This window comes from Podarcis filfolensis (assembly GCF_964270895.1).
Source record: "Podarcis filfolensis genome assembly, chromosome: 11".
Classification (NCBI taxonomy): domain Eukaryota; kingdom Metazoa; phylum Chordata; class Lepidosauria; order Squamata; family Lacertidae; genus Podarcis; species Podarcis filfolensis.
This window is the reverse complement of record NC_139613.1, coordinates 61,702,413-61,718,110: the sequence shown is the minus strand read 5'-3', so window position 1 is coordinate 61,718,110 and position 15,698 is coordinate 61,702,413. Positions and strand designations below refer to the sequence as shown.

General features: G+C 48.7%; 2 protein-coding genes across 3 annotated transcripts in view; one reads left to right on the top strand and one right to left on the bottom strand.

Moving 5' to 3' along the window:
- PTAR1 (protein prenyltransferase alpha subunit repeat containing 1) overlaps positions 1–3,446 on the bottom strand; it is a 48,938-nt gene extending 45,492 nt beyond the window's left edge. Inside the window, exon 1 of the mRNA XM_083577144.1 lies at positions 3,296–3,446. Within this exon, the coding sequence (XP_083433270.1) occupies positions 3,296–3,381 (86 nt within the window). The 5' untranslated portion in view covers positions 3,382–3,446. The remainder of the gene's footprint in view (positions 1–3,295) is intronic.
- A 1,400-nt stretch (positions 3,447–4,846) lies between these two features.
- The window catches only part of CFAP95 (cilia and flagella associated protein 95), a 30,649-nt gene continuing 19,797 nt past the window's right edge, over positions 4,847–15,698 (top strand). For both annotated transcript variants that reach the window (XM_083577181.1, XM_083577180.1), the window contains exons 1-2: positions 4,847–5,021; positions 5,326–5,434. In XM_083577181.1, coding sequence (XP_083433307.1) covers positions 4,924–5,021; positions 5,326–5,434 — 207 coding nt within the window. In that variant the 5' untranslated portion in view covers positions 4,847–4,923. The remainder of the gene's footprint in view (positions 5,022–5,325; positions 5,435–15,698) is intronic.

The following is a 15,698-nucleotide window of genomic DNA, read 5'->3' as shown; positions in this document are numbered from 1 at the left end:
ACACTTAAAGAACAAAGGGCTTTTCAATCACCAACAAAGGGCTGGTGGGTATTGAAGTTTTGCCCTCCAAGTAAAAGAGAAAGCAAGCATCTCATGATCACATCTGTCCTCTTTAAAGAACCACTTGAAGACTTCTCTGCTGGGGAATTTTGCGGAGGGTGTTCTTCCCACAAACCCCAGGGTACAGGTGTTGTAATTTTAAAAATCTGCACCTGCCCAAGACTCCAGCTCTACTTTTAGTCAACATTTCTACCCCATTTTATTCATCATGTCTATTCCAACTTTTTAGAAAAGACTTAAGCAGACAAAGGATAAGTACAAATTTTAAAACCATTAAAACCATTACCAAAAGGAAAGAATATGCAAAAGCAATTAAAAGATTAGAACGAGTATGAAAGGCAGCAGGAATTAAAGATCAGATTCAGGATCTTAAAAGAATCACTATCTGCTCCAAAAGCCAAACTTCTGACAGTATTCCAGGGGTTGGTACCATGCCAGCAAAAAAGCCTTCCCCCTTAAGCCCACCTTAAAAATAGCTCAAAACTTCTTCTTTTTTAAGATCTTGCAAAACTAAAAAGAAAAGAAAAGGCAACTCTAGATAAGGGCCTCAATAGTGGCAATTCTTGAACTATATAGATCCCTGGCCATTTACAAAGATTAAAACCACTGAATGAGACCTGAAATCCAAAGGTGACCAACACAGATGATATGCTATCAAAGTTATCTGTCCCAATCTGCCAGATCCAGTCAGCAATCTGGACCATGGAAGTTTCTCGATGCCAGGTACAACGTGACACAAAATGAACTCTACTGGCTGCCTGTTCAAGATTTTAAGTCAAGGAATAAAAGTGTGAAGTGCTGATGAGTACTAATGCCATCAACTTTGGGACTACTTTAGGATATTGTTAATTGACTCATTAGTAAACTTTCTGTTCTGAGAATGGAGCCTTAGCAGCTGCTTTGCATGCAGACAGTGCCAGATCCAACTCTGGCATCTCCAGTAGAACTAGCAAAGATTTGCCACCTGGAAGCTTGGAGAACCTCCACCAAACAGTGTTGACAATCCAGAGCAAGATGAATAATGGTCTGACTATATAGATGAATAAGGTAGCTTCCTACATTCTAGAGCAGGCTTCCTCAACCTCGGCCCTCCAGATGTTTTTGGCCTGCAACTCCCATGATCCCTAGCTAGCAGGACCAGTGGTCAGGGATGCTGGGAATTGTAGTCTCAAAACGTACGGAGGGCTGAGGTTGAGGAAGCCCGTTCTAGAGTCTGGCCCAGTTACAAAGTCTACCCCCAGTTACCTGCTGATACAGGATGCGCAAGAAGGTGTTCTCCTTTCCAATAAGTTCTACAAGGAGATTTAAGAATCTCAGAATGGGTCCTTATTCTAAATTTTCACTTTATAGCAACCTGTATTATAAACCCTGTAAGGATGACACTGTAAAAAGTAGCCGTCTCTTCAAAATAATAGACCCAGGGGCAGAGAATGGGGTGTGGTGTGGGTGGGCCACCCCAGGTATCACCACTGAGGAGGGTGACAAAATGCCGGGCGGCACTCACCACGGGGCCTGCAGGGGGTTCGGGTGCCCGCAGGTTCCGCACTGTCCCAAACGGTCTGCCCACCGCCTCCCCCTCAGCTGTAGGGCGGCTGAGGGGGAGGAAGCAGGCAGACTGCTTGGGGCGACCTGCCCTGACTGGCCCCGCCCCTGGGCGCAGGGTAAGCGCGCCACCCCAGGCGCCCAATCAGCTTACTCCACCGCTGAACAGACCTACACATATCTAACAGATGCATAATGCCGCCATCTAATTCTCAGTGCTACTTCACACATTACTAAGAACGCATTTCTGATTGTCTACCATCTGCCTATGCAGCTATCATCATAACACACAGAAGACATTTATCTAAAAATGTGCCAATCAAAGCTCCCAACTGTGCATTTTTACTGCCTGCTTCCAGACATATGACTCCCCTCCATATGTCATGGTGGTCCCTATGGAGACACAGATGGAGAAAAAGGACAAATATTTCCTTTAATATGTGGTAGGCCCTGTATTAATTATCCAATAATTTAAAAAGCGGAGAAAGTGTTGCATGCTTTTATTATTTTTAACAGCATTCTGAATTTGTTCAGCGTGTTGACCTCAATAATTGTCATCTTTGAAACTGAGGTTGACCTCAATAATTGTCATCTTTCATCTTTGAAAATATTTTCTTATACGTTAATCAAATTCCAGAGCAAAATTTAAAAGTTGAGACCTTAAGAGCTAAACACCCATCTATCTATACCTGAAGGAGCATCTCCACCCCCATCGTTCTGCCCGGACGCTGAGGTCCAGTTCTGAGGGCCTTCTGGCGGTTCCCTCACTACGAGAAGCCAAGTTACAGGGAACCAGGCAGAGGGCCTTCTCGGTAGTGGCACCCGGCCTGTGGAACGCCCTCCCATCAGATGTCAAAGACAAAAACAACTACCTGACATCTAGAAGGCATCTGAAGGCAGCCCTGTTCAGGGAAGTTTTTAATGTGTGACATCTTAATGTATTTTTAATTTTTGTTGGAAGCCGCCCAGAGTGGCTGGGGAAACCCAGCCAGACGGGTGGGGTACAAATAGTAAATTACCATCATCATCACCACCACAGATCTGAAATGGGATCTTACCCAAGTTATTCTAACTGGTAAAAGACATCCATGCTAATGATCCAGAGGGTCCCCCCCCTTTCTTCTCTCCCAATTTGCCCATTTTGGCTAATGATTCATAGAATTGTGGAGTTGGAAGGGACTCTGAAGGTAATGCAGCTCAACCCTCTCCAATGCAGAAATTTCAGCTAGATCACCCACGACAGAGGCCATCATGACACGAAAAAACTATCTGAAATCCCATGAAGAGAGGGATACTGCCAAAGTACATTAACGCCGAACCATTAAAAATGGAAATGTGCTTTAGAGACCAACACTGCAGTCTTCTTCTTCGGGCAGAAGCACTGGCAAATCTCCAGGGCGGAGTGCCTTCTCCTCTCGCGCTGTCTCTAGCAAGAGGCAGTTGAGGCTTGGAAGGGAAAGCTACCACACGCTTTGAAACCAGGGGCCCAGAGAACTGAACCTGCCCCCCCCCCCGGCTTAGGCTCCGAAAGTGGCGCCCGCGACGAAGGCGGCTCTCTTGGCTGCCTCGCCGAGGATGTTCTATATTCTCTGGCTGAGCTTTGGGGGACTCTGGGCTCCCCTCGGCCAACGCCATTCCCTCCCGGGAGGGCAGGCGGGGGGGGGGGCCCGGAGGCGCGAAGGGCCGGACTCACATGTGCGGGTTGCGCTGGAAGGCGTTGCGCAGGTCCTTCAGCACGCGCTGCACCAGCACCGCCACCTCCTCCGGGGACTCGGCCATGGCGGGCCGCCGCCGCCGCCTCCTTCGTCTCGGCCTCCTTCTCGGTTCTCGCGCGGGCAGAGGCGGGCCGGGAAGGCCGAGCGCATCCGGGTCAGCGGCGCCGCGGGGCGGAGCGCCGAGCTCGGGGCAGCCAGGAGGGAGCGCGACCGAGACGCCGCCTCCCCCGACTAAGGACGGCGACGCCGCGGTCGCTCCGCCGAGGCCTCGCGGCGGGAATGGCGCCTCGCCGCCGTCCTGCCCCGCCAGTTCCCTCGGGGCAGAGACCGGGTCCGTGGACGGCGCCCCTCCGTCCCTCCCGAGAGGAAGCCAGCCGGCTGCCTGCCCGTCTCCCGGCCGGGGCGGGCCGGGGGTCCCGCGGCAGAGACGGGCGGGGCTTCTCCGAAGAGGCTTCGTTGGCCGGGTGCCCCACAGCGGGGCAGCCCCGGAGCCGGATCCCGGATCCCGGCCCCCTCCCGCTCCTCCTCCGTCCTGGGAACAGGGCTGCTCTTGCCCAAGGCACAGCTCTGCAGCTTCTACTTGCATCCCTATCCCAATTAAAATCCTAGCCTTTATTCCCCCCCCCCTCAAAATTTATGACAGTATTTAACTGCACGCCTGCCTTGTATTGCAGTCTTGCCTGGAAATCACAGCCAGTGCAAGGTGCAATCTTGCCCATTCTGTTTCAGAGCAATGCATTTCGATGTGCTTACTGGGGGGCGGGTTGACATTAGCATGCTAAAGTCCTTCACAATGTACCCTGGAATTGAGTTGGGGATTGGGGTTTATTTAATTTTTTAAAATTAATTTTGTATACTACGAATCCATATAATTCAGGGCGCTTCACAAGATAAATTATGAACAGTTACATCTGGGGGAAGAATCTTTGTCATTGTCTATCTGGCCGACACAGCCCATGACTGGGGCGTGAGGCCACTCCTCGTACAACGGAAGACTGCGCCGGGAGGAATTGTAGGGCAAACAGAGATCTACTGTAGCTGCCCGGACACCTAGTGATCCCTTCAAGCGACTGGACAGGTGAAAGCATCCTCTTACTCACGTGACGCGCAGGGAATCCCCTTATACACAAGGAGTTAATTTAGTTCGAAATGCTGCATCCCTTTGAGCCTTGGTTGAATTTAGGCCCTACATCCAGCAACCTTTGTCTAGCAATGAAGCGATCGACACAACAGTGCCTCTGTGCATGTGCAGAGTGAACTTCATTCGCCACAACCAGCCTGGGATGCGCGCGGGCTTCTCACGCAAAGGGTGTTTTTACCAAGTATTCCTACCACACCGAGGTGGTTATATTTTTAGTGCAGCAGCCCCACGGGGCTTGCTGGGGCTCTGCTAAAGAGGCTGCTGCCTCGGGTCGCCTCGCTGCTTGCCTGGCAGGGCCTCTGCCCCTTCGCCTGCACTGAGGCGGCCGCGGAAGAAACGTCGAATAAAAAGTTCCGGTCTTGGGGCGGAGCGGTCGCGAAGCCTCTGCGGTTGCCCCGGCGACCAGGCGCGGCGAGGAGGCCTCTGGGGCGGCGAGAGGAGCGCCGCGCTTGAGGGGCGGCCGCGATGGAGCTGGGCCCTCCGGACGTGATGGAGCGCCGGGGAGCCCTGACGCTGCGCTCGCCCTGCGCCGACTACGGGAGGCCCACCCTGGTGCACCGCTGGTGAGGGAAAGGCTCCCGGAGGCGCGACGGCGGGAAGTGGCTGGGCTCCGGTGCGAGCGTGGTGCTGGGGGAAAGGCGTCCTCGAGTTACGGGTTTTCCCATTCCGGCTGGGCGTGCATCTTCTGGCGCGGCCTGTGGTTGAAATGGTTTCAATTGGTTGTAGTGCTTCAAGTAACACCCTAAAAACTCTGAAAGTGCCCCCCCCCCGAAATGTGGTGGATCTTGCACAGATGGCGTGCGCATCTGTCGTGTGTGCTTCTTTGGTAGCACCCATCTAGCTTATTACCGTTTTGTTTTTTTTAAGGTACTACAAGAGAGAAGCAGAACCTAAGGACTATGACATACATGAAATTCCTTTGGGCTCTAAAAACTTATGTCGCTCTACCTACTGGCGACTTGGAACCATAGATGAGGTAAGAAAGCGTCTTTCCTCTTTCATGCCTATAAACATGTCAGGAGTATAACTTTAATTAGCTGTCAAAATATTATTCCTTGTATTTGAATATGAAGAATAATTAGAAATATTTAAAAAATAAATTTCAGTAGCAATATAACTTATTTAAAATTGTCTTAGTTTTAAAAGCTGGTTGTTGTATGGAATGGGGAGGATTGTGTGACTGAAAAAAAGTCTTAATACAGTAGCCCAATCCTCTGCGGGTGGCGCTGTGGTCTAAACAACTGAGCCTCTTGAGCTTGCTGATCAGAAGGTTGGCGGTTCGAATCCCCACGACGGGGTGAGCTCCCGTTGCTCGGTCCCTGCTCCCGCCAACCTAGCAGTTCGAAAGCATGTCCAAGTGCAAATAGATAAATAGGTACCGCTCCGGCGGAAAGGTAAACGGCGTTTCCGTGCACTGCTCTGGTTCACCAGAAGTGGCTTAGTATTCTCCTTTCATGCATGATACCTGATGTTGTATGTGTAAAAGAGCCATCAGAAACCAGCAGGCAGAACTTTCCAATAACACCCCACCACTTAATGGATCCAAATGGTTTCCAGAGAGTGGTAGGGGATGTTTTATACTATGTTGATGGCCTTTCAAATGGTGGCCTGCTGGAATGCGGAGTTAACCAGGGCTATTGACTGTCTGGCTCTGAAGCGCCCTCTCTGATTGCATGGAGCCCAGACAGCTCTGCTGAAGAATTGAAAGACTGTGCCTACGTGACAGAAGAAAATTATCTGGGTGTATATAAGGTGACATGGTGCAATGTAATGTGAAGTTGAGTGCAAGGACTGTTTGGTGCAGACTTTAGGAATATGGTCTAAATCCTAGAATTCCAAGGAAAAAGCCATTTTTATCTCTTAAACAAAGGTTTAAAATATTAAACTGAGCTAAAACCCATGTTAATTGGACGGTGGAATAATGGGACAGTGTTATTTGGAGTGATGAGACCAAAATGCCCTTGCCTGGTAGTGATGGCATGAAATACATGAGGAGAATTGGAGATTTACATCCTACTTACATTACACCTACAGTGAAACACCCAGGTATGTGTTGTAATCTGGGGTTGTATGACAGCAAAAGGTTTGGGCAGAATTTGCATCATTAATGGGAATGTAAATGCCCCCAAATACATAGCCCAGACCTTAACCCAATTGAAAATCTATGGAGCCAGCAATACAAACCCAATTAATAAAGGCAATAATTAAATCTTGGTTTCACATTATTACAGCTGCAGAACGAAAAAACTTGGTTCACTCCATGCGAAGGCGTTGTAAGACCATAATTAAAGCTAAAGGTTACCCAACTAAGTATTAACTGACATGGTGATAATTTTTGTATAATTTTTTTTATTAATTTTCAGTTAATAACATTCCAATTAGTAACAAATCAAACTGACTCTTGCCACATCATAATACAAACGGTAAAGCCAATTATACTTTCCAAATTAAAATTTTCAAGAGCACTTCCCATGTTCTGGCTGTTGGGAGAAAGTTTATTTCCCTTGTTCCTGCTTTCTTTTATTACTTTCCTGTGTGAGTGTCTGAGGGCCCTGCTCTTGCCGCTTACCACCTACCTGGCCCAGGGCGGGGCCTGAAGCCTCACAGGGACTGCTGCGCTCTGCTGCCCAGGAGGACTCTCCTGTGTGAGTGCCTGAGGGCCCTGCTCCTGGCACTCACCACCTGGCCCAGGGCGGGGCCTGACAGGCCTCACAGGGACCGTTGCTGTCACTGCTGCTGCAGCCCAGGGGGATCCAGAGGGGTGCAGAGTTCTTTTTAAAATGTTTTAAAATTTTCCTTTCCCTTTTTATTTTATTTTTTATATGCAGGGATGGGGGTGGGGGTGGGATGGATGTTTAGTTGGGAATTTGTTTGATTTTGATGGATTTGTAATTTTTACAGTTTTTTATTTGTATTGTTTTTTGTTTTCTGGGTTTTTTTGTGGTGTTTTTTTTTTAAGGTCTTATTTTGTTCTTAAGGGGAGGGGTCAGGGCTGCCGGGGAGTGGGTCCCAGCCAACAAAATGGCTGGGGCATGCTCCACAGAGGGGGATGCGCTGGAACAACCGATCTCAGTGATCACGGGTAGGAGGAGGAGTTACACTAAGACCAGACCATGTCATTACAGAGGAGGCAGGTTTAGTCGTTGTCTGAGGACTATCCCTGCCTCCGGGTCTGGTCCTGACCGGACGGATACTAGAATCAGCAAGGGATACCCACATGACCTGAAGGTACTGCTGTGCAATGCCAGGTCAATGATTCATAAGACCACTGCCATCCATGACTTGATCATGGATGGAGGATTTGACCTGGCATGTGTAACAGAGACTTGGTTGGATGAAGCAGATGGGTCTGTTCTTGCCGCTGCTTGTCCACCAGGTTTCTCTTACGCACAGCAACCCAGGCCTTGTGGGCGGGGAGGGGGGTTGCAGTGATTTTTAGGAAGTCATTAGTTTGTACCAGGCGTCCTATTGGGAAGACCCAGTTCTCTGAGTGCATGTTCTGGAAGCTGGGCAATAGGGGCAGTACAGGATTCCTTTTGGTGTACCGACCTCCCCGCTGCACCAAGGATTCCCTGCCCGAGCTGCTTCAGGTCGTGGCGGATGTTCTCCTGGAGACACCTAGTTTGGTTGTCCTAGGGAATTTTAATATCCATGTCGACACGACCTTACAAGGGGCCGCTCGGGACTTCGTGGAAAGCATGGCCTCCATGGGGCTGTCCCTGAATAAGTTTGGCCGAACCCATAGTCGCGGACATGCCTTGGACCTGGTGTTTACCTCTATGGATGTTGGTGATCTGACACTAAGTAAAAGCGAAATGAAAGAAGTGCCATGGTCAGACCACTTCCTGGTGCAACTTGACTTCTCCGCGACCCTTCCCCTCTGCAGGGAGGTGGGACCGATTTGGATGGTCCGCCCCCGCCACTTAATGGATCCAAATGGTTTCCAGAGAGTGGTAGGGGATGCTTTATCCCATGTTGATGGCCTTTCAGCTGATTCCCTCGTGGCCCGCTGGAATGTGGAGTTGACCAGGGCTATTGACTGTTTGGCTCCGAAGCGCCCTCTCCGATTGCATGGAGCCCGGACAGCCCCGTGGTTTTCCACGGATCTGAGGGCAATGAAACAATCATTGAGACGGCTAGAGCGCCGGTGGCGGATGACCCATTCTGAAGTTGACCGGACACAGGTTAGAGCTCAATGTCAAGCCTACCAAGTGGCGGTAGCGACGGCTAAGAAGACTTTCTTCACTGCCTCTATTGCATCTGCGGAAAACAGCAGCAGGAGACTTTTTCAGGTGGTCCGCAATTTAGCGGAACCATCTGCTACATCGGGGCCCAGTACGGGCCACATGATCTCCTGCAATGATTTTGCAGTTTTTTGCAGATAAAGTCGCTCAGATTCGGGAAGAGGTAGACGCCACCGTGGGAGCAGGGCCAGGGCGGGAGAGTGCTAGAGTCCTGTCTAGTCAAATTGTGTGGGATCAATTCCAATCTGTTACCTCCGAGGATGTGGACAGGCTGCTTGGACGAGTGAAACCAACCACTTGTCTCCTTGATCCTTGCCCATCCTGGCTTATAAAAGCTAGCCGGGAAGGGCTGGGCGATGGGCTTCGTGGGGTGGTGAATGCTTCCCTCCGTGAGGGAGCCTTCCCAGACCCACTGAAAGAGGCGGTTATTATACCGCTTCTTAAAAAACCATCTTTAGATGCGGCCACAATGGCCAACTATCGCCCAGTCTCAAATCTTCCATTCTTGGGCAAGGTGATTGAGCGAGTGGTTGCTGAACAACTCCAGGCACGCCTGGAAGAAGCGGACCATTTGGATCCCTTCCAGTCGGGATTCAGGCCTCATCACGGGACTGAAACTGCCTTGGTCGCACTGGTTGATGATCTCCGGCAGGCTAGGGACAAAGGTGAGAGCTGTTTCCTAGTTCTGCTGGATCTCTCAGCGGCGTTTGATACCACTGACCATAACATCCTTCTGGACCGTCTTGAGGGGCTAGGAGCTGGGGGCACTGTCATACAGTGGTTCCGCTCCTTCCTCCTGGGCCATGTTCAGAAAGTGGTGGTGGGGGATGAGTGTTCAGACCCCTGGGCTCTCACTTGTGGGGTGCCTCAGGGTTCTGTCCTCTCCCCCATGCTTTTCAACATCTACATGCCGCCGCTGGGAGAGATCATCAGGGGGTTTGGGCTGGGTGTTCATCAGTATGCGGATGATACCCAGCTCTACCTCTCTTTCAAATCAGAACCAGTGAAGGCGGTGACGGTCCTGTGTGAGTGTCTGGAGGCGGTTGGAGGATGGATGGCGGCTAACAGATTGAGATTCAATCCTGACAAGACAGAAGTACTGTTTCTGGGGGACAGGAGGCGGGCAGGTGTGGAGGATTCCCTGGTCCTGAATGGGGTAACTGTGCCCCTGAAGGACCAGGTGCGCAGCCTGGGAGTCATTTTGGACTCACAGTTTTCCATGGAGGCACAGGTTAAATCCGTGTCCAGGGCAGCTGTGTACCAGCTCCATCTGGTACGCAGGCTGAGACCCTATCTGCCTGTGGACTGCCTCGCCAGAGTGGTGCATGCTCTGGTTATCTCCCGCTTGGACTACTGCAATGCGCTCTACGTGGGGCTACCTTTGAAGGTGACCCGGAAACTACAACTAATCCAGAACGCAGCAGCCAGACTGGTGACTGGGAGCGGCCGCCGAGACCATATAACACCGGTCTTGAAAAACCTACATTGGCTCCCAGTACGTTTCCGAGCACAATTCAAAGTGTTGGTGCTGACCTTTAAAGCCCTAAACGGCCTCGGTCCAGTATACCTGAAGGAGCGTCTCCACCCCCATCGTTCTACCCGGACACTGAGGTCCAGCACCAAGGGCCTTCTGGCGGTTCCCTCACTACGAGAAGCCAAGTTACAGGGAACCAGGCAGAGGGCCTTCTCGGTAGTGGCACCCTCCCTGTGGAACGCCCTCCCACCAGATGTCAAAGAGAACAACAACTACCAGACTTTTGGAAGACATCTGAAGGCAGCCCTGTTTAGGGAAGCTTTTAGAATCATAGAATCATAGAATCATAGAATCATAGAATCATAGAATAGAATCATAGAATCATAGAATCATAGAATCATAGAGTTGGAAGAGACCACAAGGGTCATCGAGTCCAACCCCCTGCCAAGCAGGAAACACCATCAGAGCACTCCTGACATATGGTTGTCAAGCCTCTGCTTAAAGACCTCCAAAGAAGGAGACTCCACCACACTCCTTGGCAGCAAATTCCACTGTCGAACAGCTCTTACTGTCAGGAAGTTCTTCCTAATGTTTAGGTGGAATCTTCTTTCTTGTAGTTTGGATCCATTGCTCCGTGTCCGCTTCTCTGGAGCAGCAGAAAACAACCTTTCTCCCTCCTCTATGTGACATCCTTTTATATATTTGAACATGGCTATCATATCAGCCCTTAACCTCCTCTTCTCCAGGCTAAACATGCCCAGCTCCCTTAGCCGTTCCTCATAAGGCATCGTTTCCAGGCCTTTGACCATTTTGGTTGCCCTCCTCTGGACACGTTCCAGTTTGTCAGTGTCCTTCTTGAACTGTGGTGCCCAGAACTGGACACAGTACTCCAGGTGAGGTCTGACCAGAGCAGAATACAGTGGCACTATTACTTCCCTTGATCTAGATGCTATACTCCTATTGATGCAGCCCAGAATTGCATTAGCTTTTTTAGCTGCCGCGTCACACTGTTGGCTCATGTCAAGTTTGTGGTCAACCAAGACTCCTAGATCCTTTTCACATGTACTGCTCTCAAGCCAGGTGTCACCCATCTTGTATTTGTGCCTCTCATTTTTTTTTGCCCAAGTGCAATACTTTACATTTCTCCCTGTTAAAATTCATCTTGTTTGTTTTGGCCCAGTTCTCTAATCTGTCAAGGTCGTTTTGAAGTGTGATCCTGTCCTCTGGGGTGTTAGCCACCCCTCCCAGTTTGGTGTCATCTGCAAATTTGATCAGGATGCCCTTGAGTCCATCATCCAAGTCGTTGACAAAGATGTTGAATAAGACCGGGCCCAAGACCGAACCCTGTGGCACCCCACTAGTCACTCTTCTCCAGGATGAAGAGGAACCATTGATGAGCACCCTTTGGGTTCGGTCAGTCAGCCAGTTACAAATCCACTGAGTGGTAGCATAGTCAAGACCGCATTTTACCAGCTTCTTTACAAGAATATCATGGGGCACCTTGTCAAATGCCTTGCTGAAATCAAGGTAGGCTACATCCACTGCGTTCCCTTCATCTACCAGGCTTGTAATTCTGTCAAAAAACGAGATCAGGTTAGTCTGACATGACTTATTTTTCAGAAATCCATGCTGAGTATTGGTGATCACAGCATTCCTTTCTAGGTGCTCACAGACTGTTTGCTTAATGATCTGCTCCAGAATCTTCCCTGGTATTGATGTCAGACTGACTGGGCGGTAATTATTTGGGTCCTCTCTTTCCCCCTTTTTGAAAATAGGGACAACATTTGCCCTCCTCCAGTCTGCCGGGACTTCGGCTGTTCTCCAGGAATTCTCAAAGATGACTGCCAGTGGTTCTGAAATCACATCTGCCAGTTCTTTTAATACTCTTGGATGCAGTTCATCTGGCCCTGGAGACTTGAATACATCTAGACTAGCCAAGTATTCTTGTACTATCTCCTTAGTTATTCTGGGCTGTGTTTCCTCTGCTGAATCATTTGCTCCAAATTCTTCAGGTCAGGCATTGTTTTCTTTATCGGAGAAGACTGAGGCAAAGAAGGCATTGAGGAGTTCAGCCCTTTCTGTGTCCCCTGTTTGCATTTCACCATCTTCTCCTCTGAGTGACCCCACTGTTTCTTTGTTCTTCCTTTTGCTACGAACATACCCATAAAAGCCTTTTTTGTTGCTTTTAACCTCTCTAGCAAGCCTGAGTTCATTCTGTGCTTTAGCTTTTCTGACTTTGTGTCTACACGTGCTGGCTATTGGTTTGAATTCCTCTTTGGTGGTTTCCCCCCTTTTCCATTTTTTGTACACATCCTTTTTTAATCTTAACTCAGTTAAAAGTTCTTTAGATAGCCACCCTGGCTTCTTTAGGCACCTTCCATGTTTCCGTCTCATTGGTATTGCCTGAAGTTGTGCTTTTACTATCTCCCTCTTAACAAACTCCCAGCCATCATGAACTCCCTTTCCTTTTAGTATTACTGTCCATGGGATCTCACCCAGCACTAAATCAACTATTTAGATAGTTGATTCTTTCTTGGTGAGGTTTGCCAAATCATGAAGTAACAAATGTAGAAATATAGAAACAGAAACTACCGCTCACCTCACTTAAATCACAGCACAACAATGAAAGTCCTTTTCAGATCAAAGCCTTGGCACCCAGTGACTGATTTATTTAGCAGGTATTTTTTATTGCCTTCATTCCTAAGAACGCCTGTTTCTTAGTCTGAATTTTAATAGTTTTTTGAGGAACAGGGATCCTCCCGCTCATGGTGATGACTTTGGAGAGTTTCCAGTTCGTGCAGTGCTCAGCGTCCCTGCCCCTGCATTCTGTAGTGAGCGGCAGTTATTGGACGAGGTGATGGCCAGCCCCCCTACCCTGGGGGGTGGGTCGGCAGGGATAATTACCCCCATATTATCCCTGAAAACTTGCACAATTGGGGCCCAGTGCCCTGGGAAAGCAGCCAAATGCCATGGCAGGAAACTGGTGAGAATTTTTGTATATCTAATTTTTTCTATGTGTTTCACATTTCTTCTTTATGACTTCTGTTGTAATAAATAATCCTTCATAAAAGTTATTGCATTGCATTCTTCATTAAATTATCTTTCCATTGATATATAACTTTATGGTATTACTCCAAAAAAGTGGTGTTATAAGCCATCAAACCTCAGAAATACAGTTTTTCCAACAGGTTTCTACAATGTTGACCACTAGCATACTTTTGATGTGAGACACCAAAGTTATAGAGAGTATGAGGTTGAGGGAGAAAAGATGTACGGGGGTGGGGTAGTGAACTTTCATTATTTTACATCATGTACATGCAAGATTTTTGTGTCAGTGTCATGTGGGTAGGTTCTTTATCCATTCATTGATTAGTTTTCATTGGCGGTGGGAGATGGAGACCATTCACACATGAGTCAACTGTTTGGGCTCTTCCACACTTTCGCTTATGTCATGACTAAAAAGCATGCATCCAAGCAGTTTTCCAGTTGACCGGAGCTTTCTAGGCACGGGTCCGAGTGATTTCCCCCTTGCCTTACCTCCAGGGAAAACCAGAATTGCTATTTGTTCCAGTTGAGTGCTAAACAGCGGTTTTCCCCAGGGGAAAGCAGTGGGAGAAGGGGAAGTGTGGATAAGCCCTGAGTGCTGATTCAACAAATAAAAAATATTATAAATGTAGTACAAACCAGGTGAAGTTGGAAGGGTGAATAAAATGCAGGAGCAACCTGCTGGGAACGTGAAAGCCAGCATAATTCTTAAAGCAGAGAGTTGCAGAGTTTAGCACACCTTGATTTTCATGGAATCAGATTAATCTGAATATACTCCTTGCTTAACTTTCTGAGGCCAGTTCAAATCAAATCCAAAAACTGACATTATATTATTATAGCAGTTGATACAAACCTATACACTGATTTAATTGTAAGTGAATTAAAATGGTACCTCCGGTTGCGGACGGGATCTGTTCTGGAGGTCCAGTTCGATCCCAAGGTTTCCACAACCTGAGGACCGCTTCTGTGCACGCGCATGCGGCGAAACCCGTAAAATACTTCCAGGTTTGCCACGCGTGCATCCCAAAGTTTACGTAACCAGAGGGTTACGTAAACAGAGGTACGACTGTATTAACGTATATCTTGACCATATAGTTGGTGGTAGAGCCATCATGCAAGAATAGTATACCTTTTATCAATTCATTCAACTAAATGGGTGTGTGGGTCGTGCCAGTTTTAAAGTATTGATATATAAAATAGCTGTTCCGCAATATTCTGTCACATTCTGATCCTCCAAACCTCAAAAAAGCAGAGGGCAGCCAATATGATATGCAGATTATTAGATTATTTCCTCTCTAATCAAAAGCTCCCTAAAGTGTGGAAATATTATTTATTTTCAACATGATTGGAATCAGTTTCTTAATTGCTGTGGTGGACTCATTCCTTACATGCATCTCTTGGAAGCAAATTCAACTCACAGCATAATGGATCTAAGGCCAAGGAGGTGGAAGGGATTTCTGTAACTCCTTGCCCTCCCATGAAATCATTGACACAGGCCAAGGAAGGATGGGGTTCGGCTTGCTTCTAGAAACCTATCCATGTCTTATGCTTGTCAGGCTAGATAGGTCATGGTAAGTTTGATGGGGCTACACAGTTGGATCAGTAAGGGAGAGGAGTGGGGCAGGGGGGAAGCAGGAGGAGGAGGAGAAGTATAATGGCAGGATCAGGAACTTCTTCCAGAAAAATACTCTACATCCATAAGAATAATTGGCACATAAAAGCACGTACTTTTTTCCTGCTAGAAAGTAAGGGGAAATGTCTGTGCGTGTTATGGAGGGAATGCCTACGGGTGGCGGGGGGGATCGGGGGGGGGGATCTGCTGCAGTCGTGAGCAGAGGATCCATGGTTCCCCTTTCTTCCCTCCTCTGTGGCTTGCTTTGAAACAGCAAAGCGGGAGAAGAGCCGTCTGAGTGGGGAGGAGAGGGGGACAGAGAGCCTGCTTCTTTAAAGGAGCAAAGCGGGAGAGGAGAGTTTGGTTGGTTCCGGTTGGTTCCTTTAAAGCAAGCAGGCTCTCTGTCCCTCTCTCCTCCCCACTCAGCTCGCTAAATAGCAGCAAAGTTTTTCAGCTCGCTAAGCCGGGGATGAGCGGGGAGGAGGGAGAAAAGCAGAGCCTGCTTGCTTTAAAGGAGCAAAGCGGGAGAGGAGAGGAGCCTTCTCCCTTTATACCCCTCTTCTTCATTATTAGCAGCATCCTTCTCCACCCACCCCATGCGTGCTTCTTCTCCCCTTAAACCCCTCTTCTGCATTATTAGCAGCATCCTTCTCCACACACCCCACGCGAGCTCCTTGTCCCTTGAGTGCTTTTCCTCCCCTCCCACTTAAAACATGGTTACAAAGCACGGATCCACATGGATCCTCAGGATTTTTGCACTGGGTCACCCCAAATTCACCATCAGATCACATAGCATGTCCATGGCTACATCTTGCACCAAAAAAATAATGCACCCACTGTTGCCTGGGGCCGCAGTGGTTCAAAA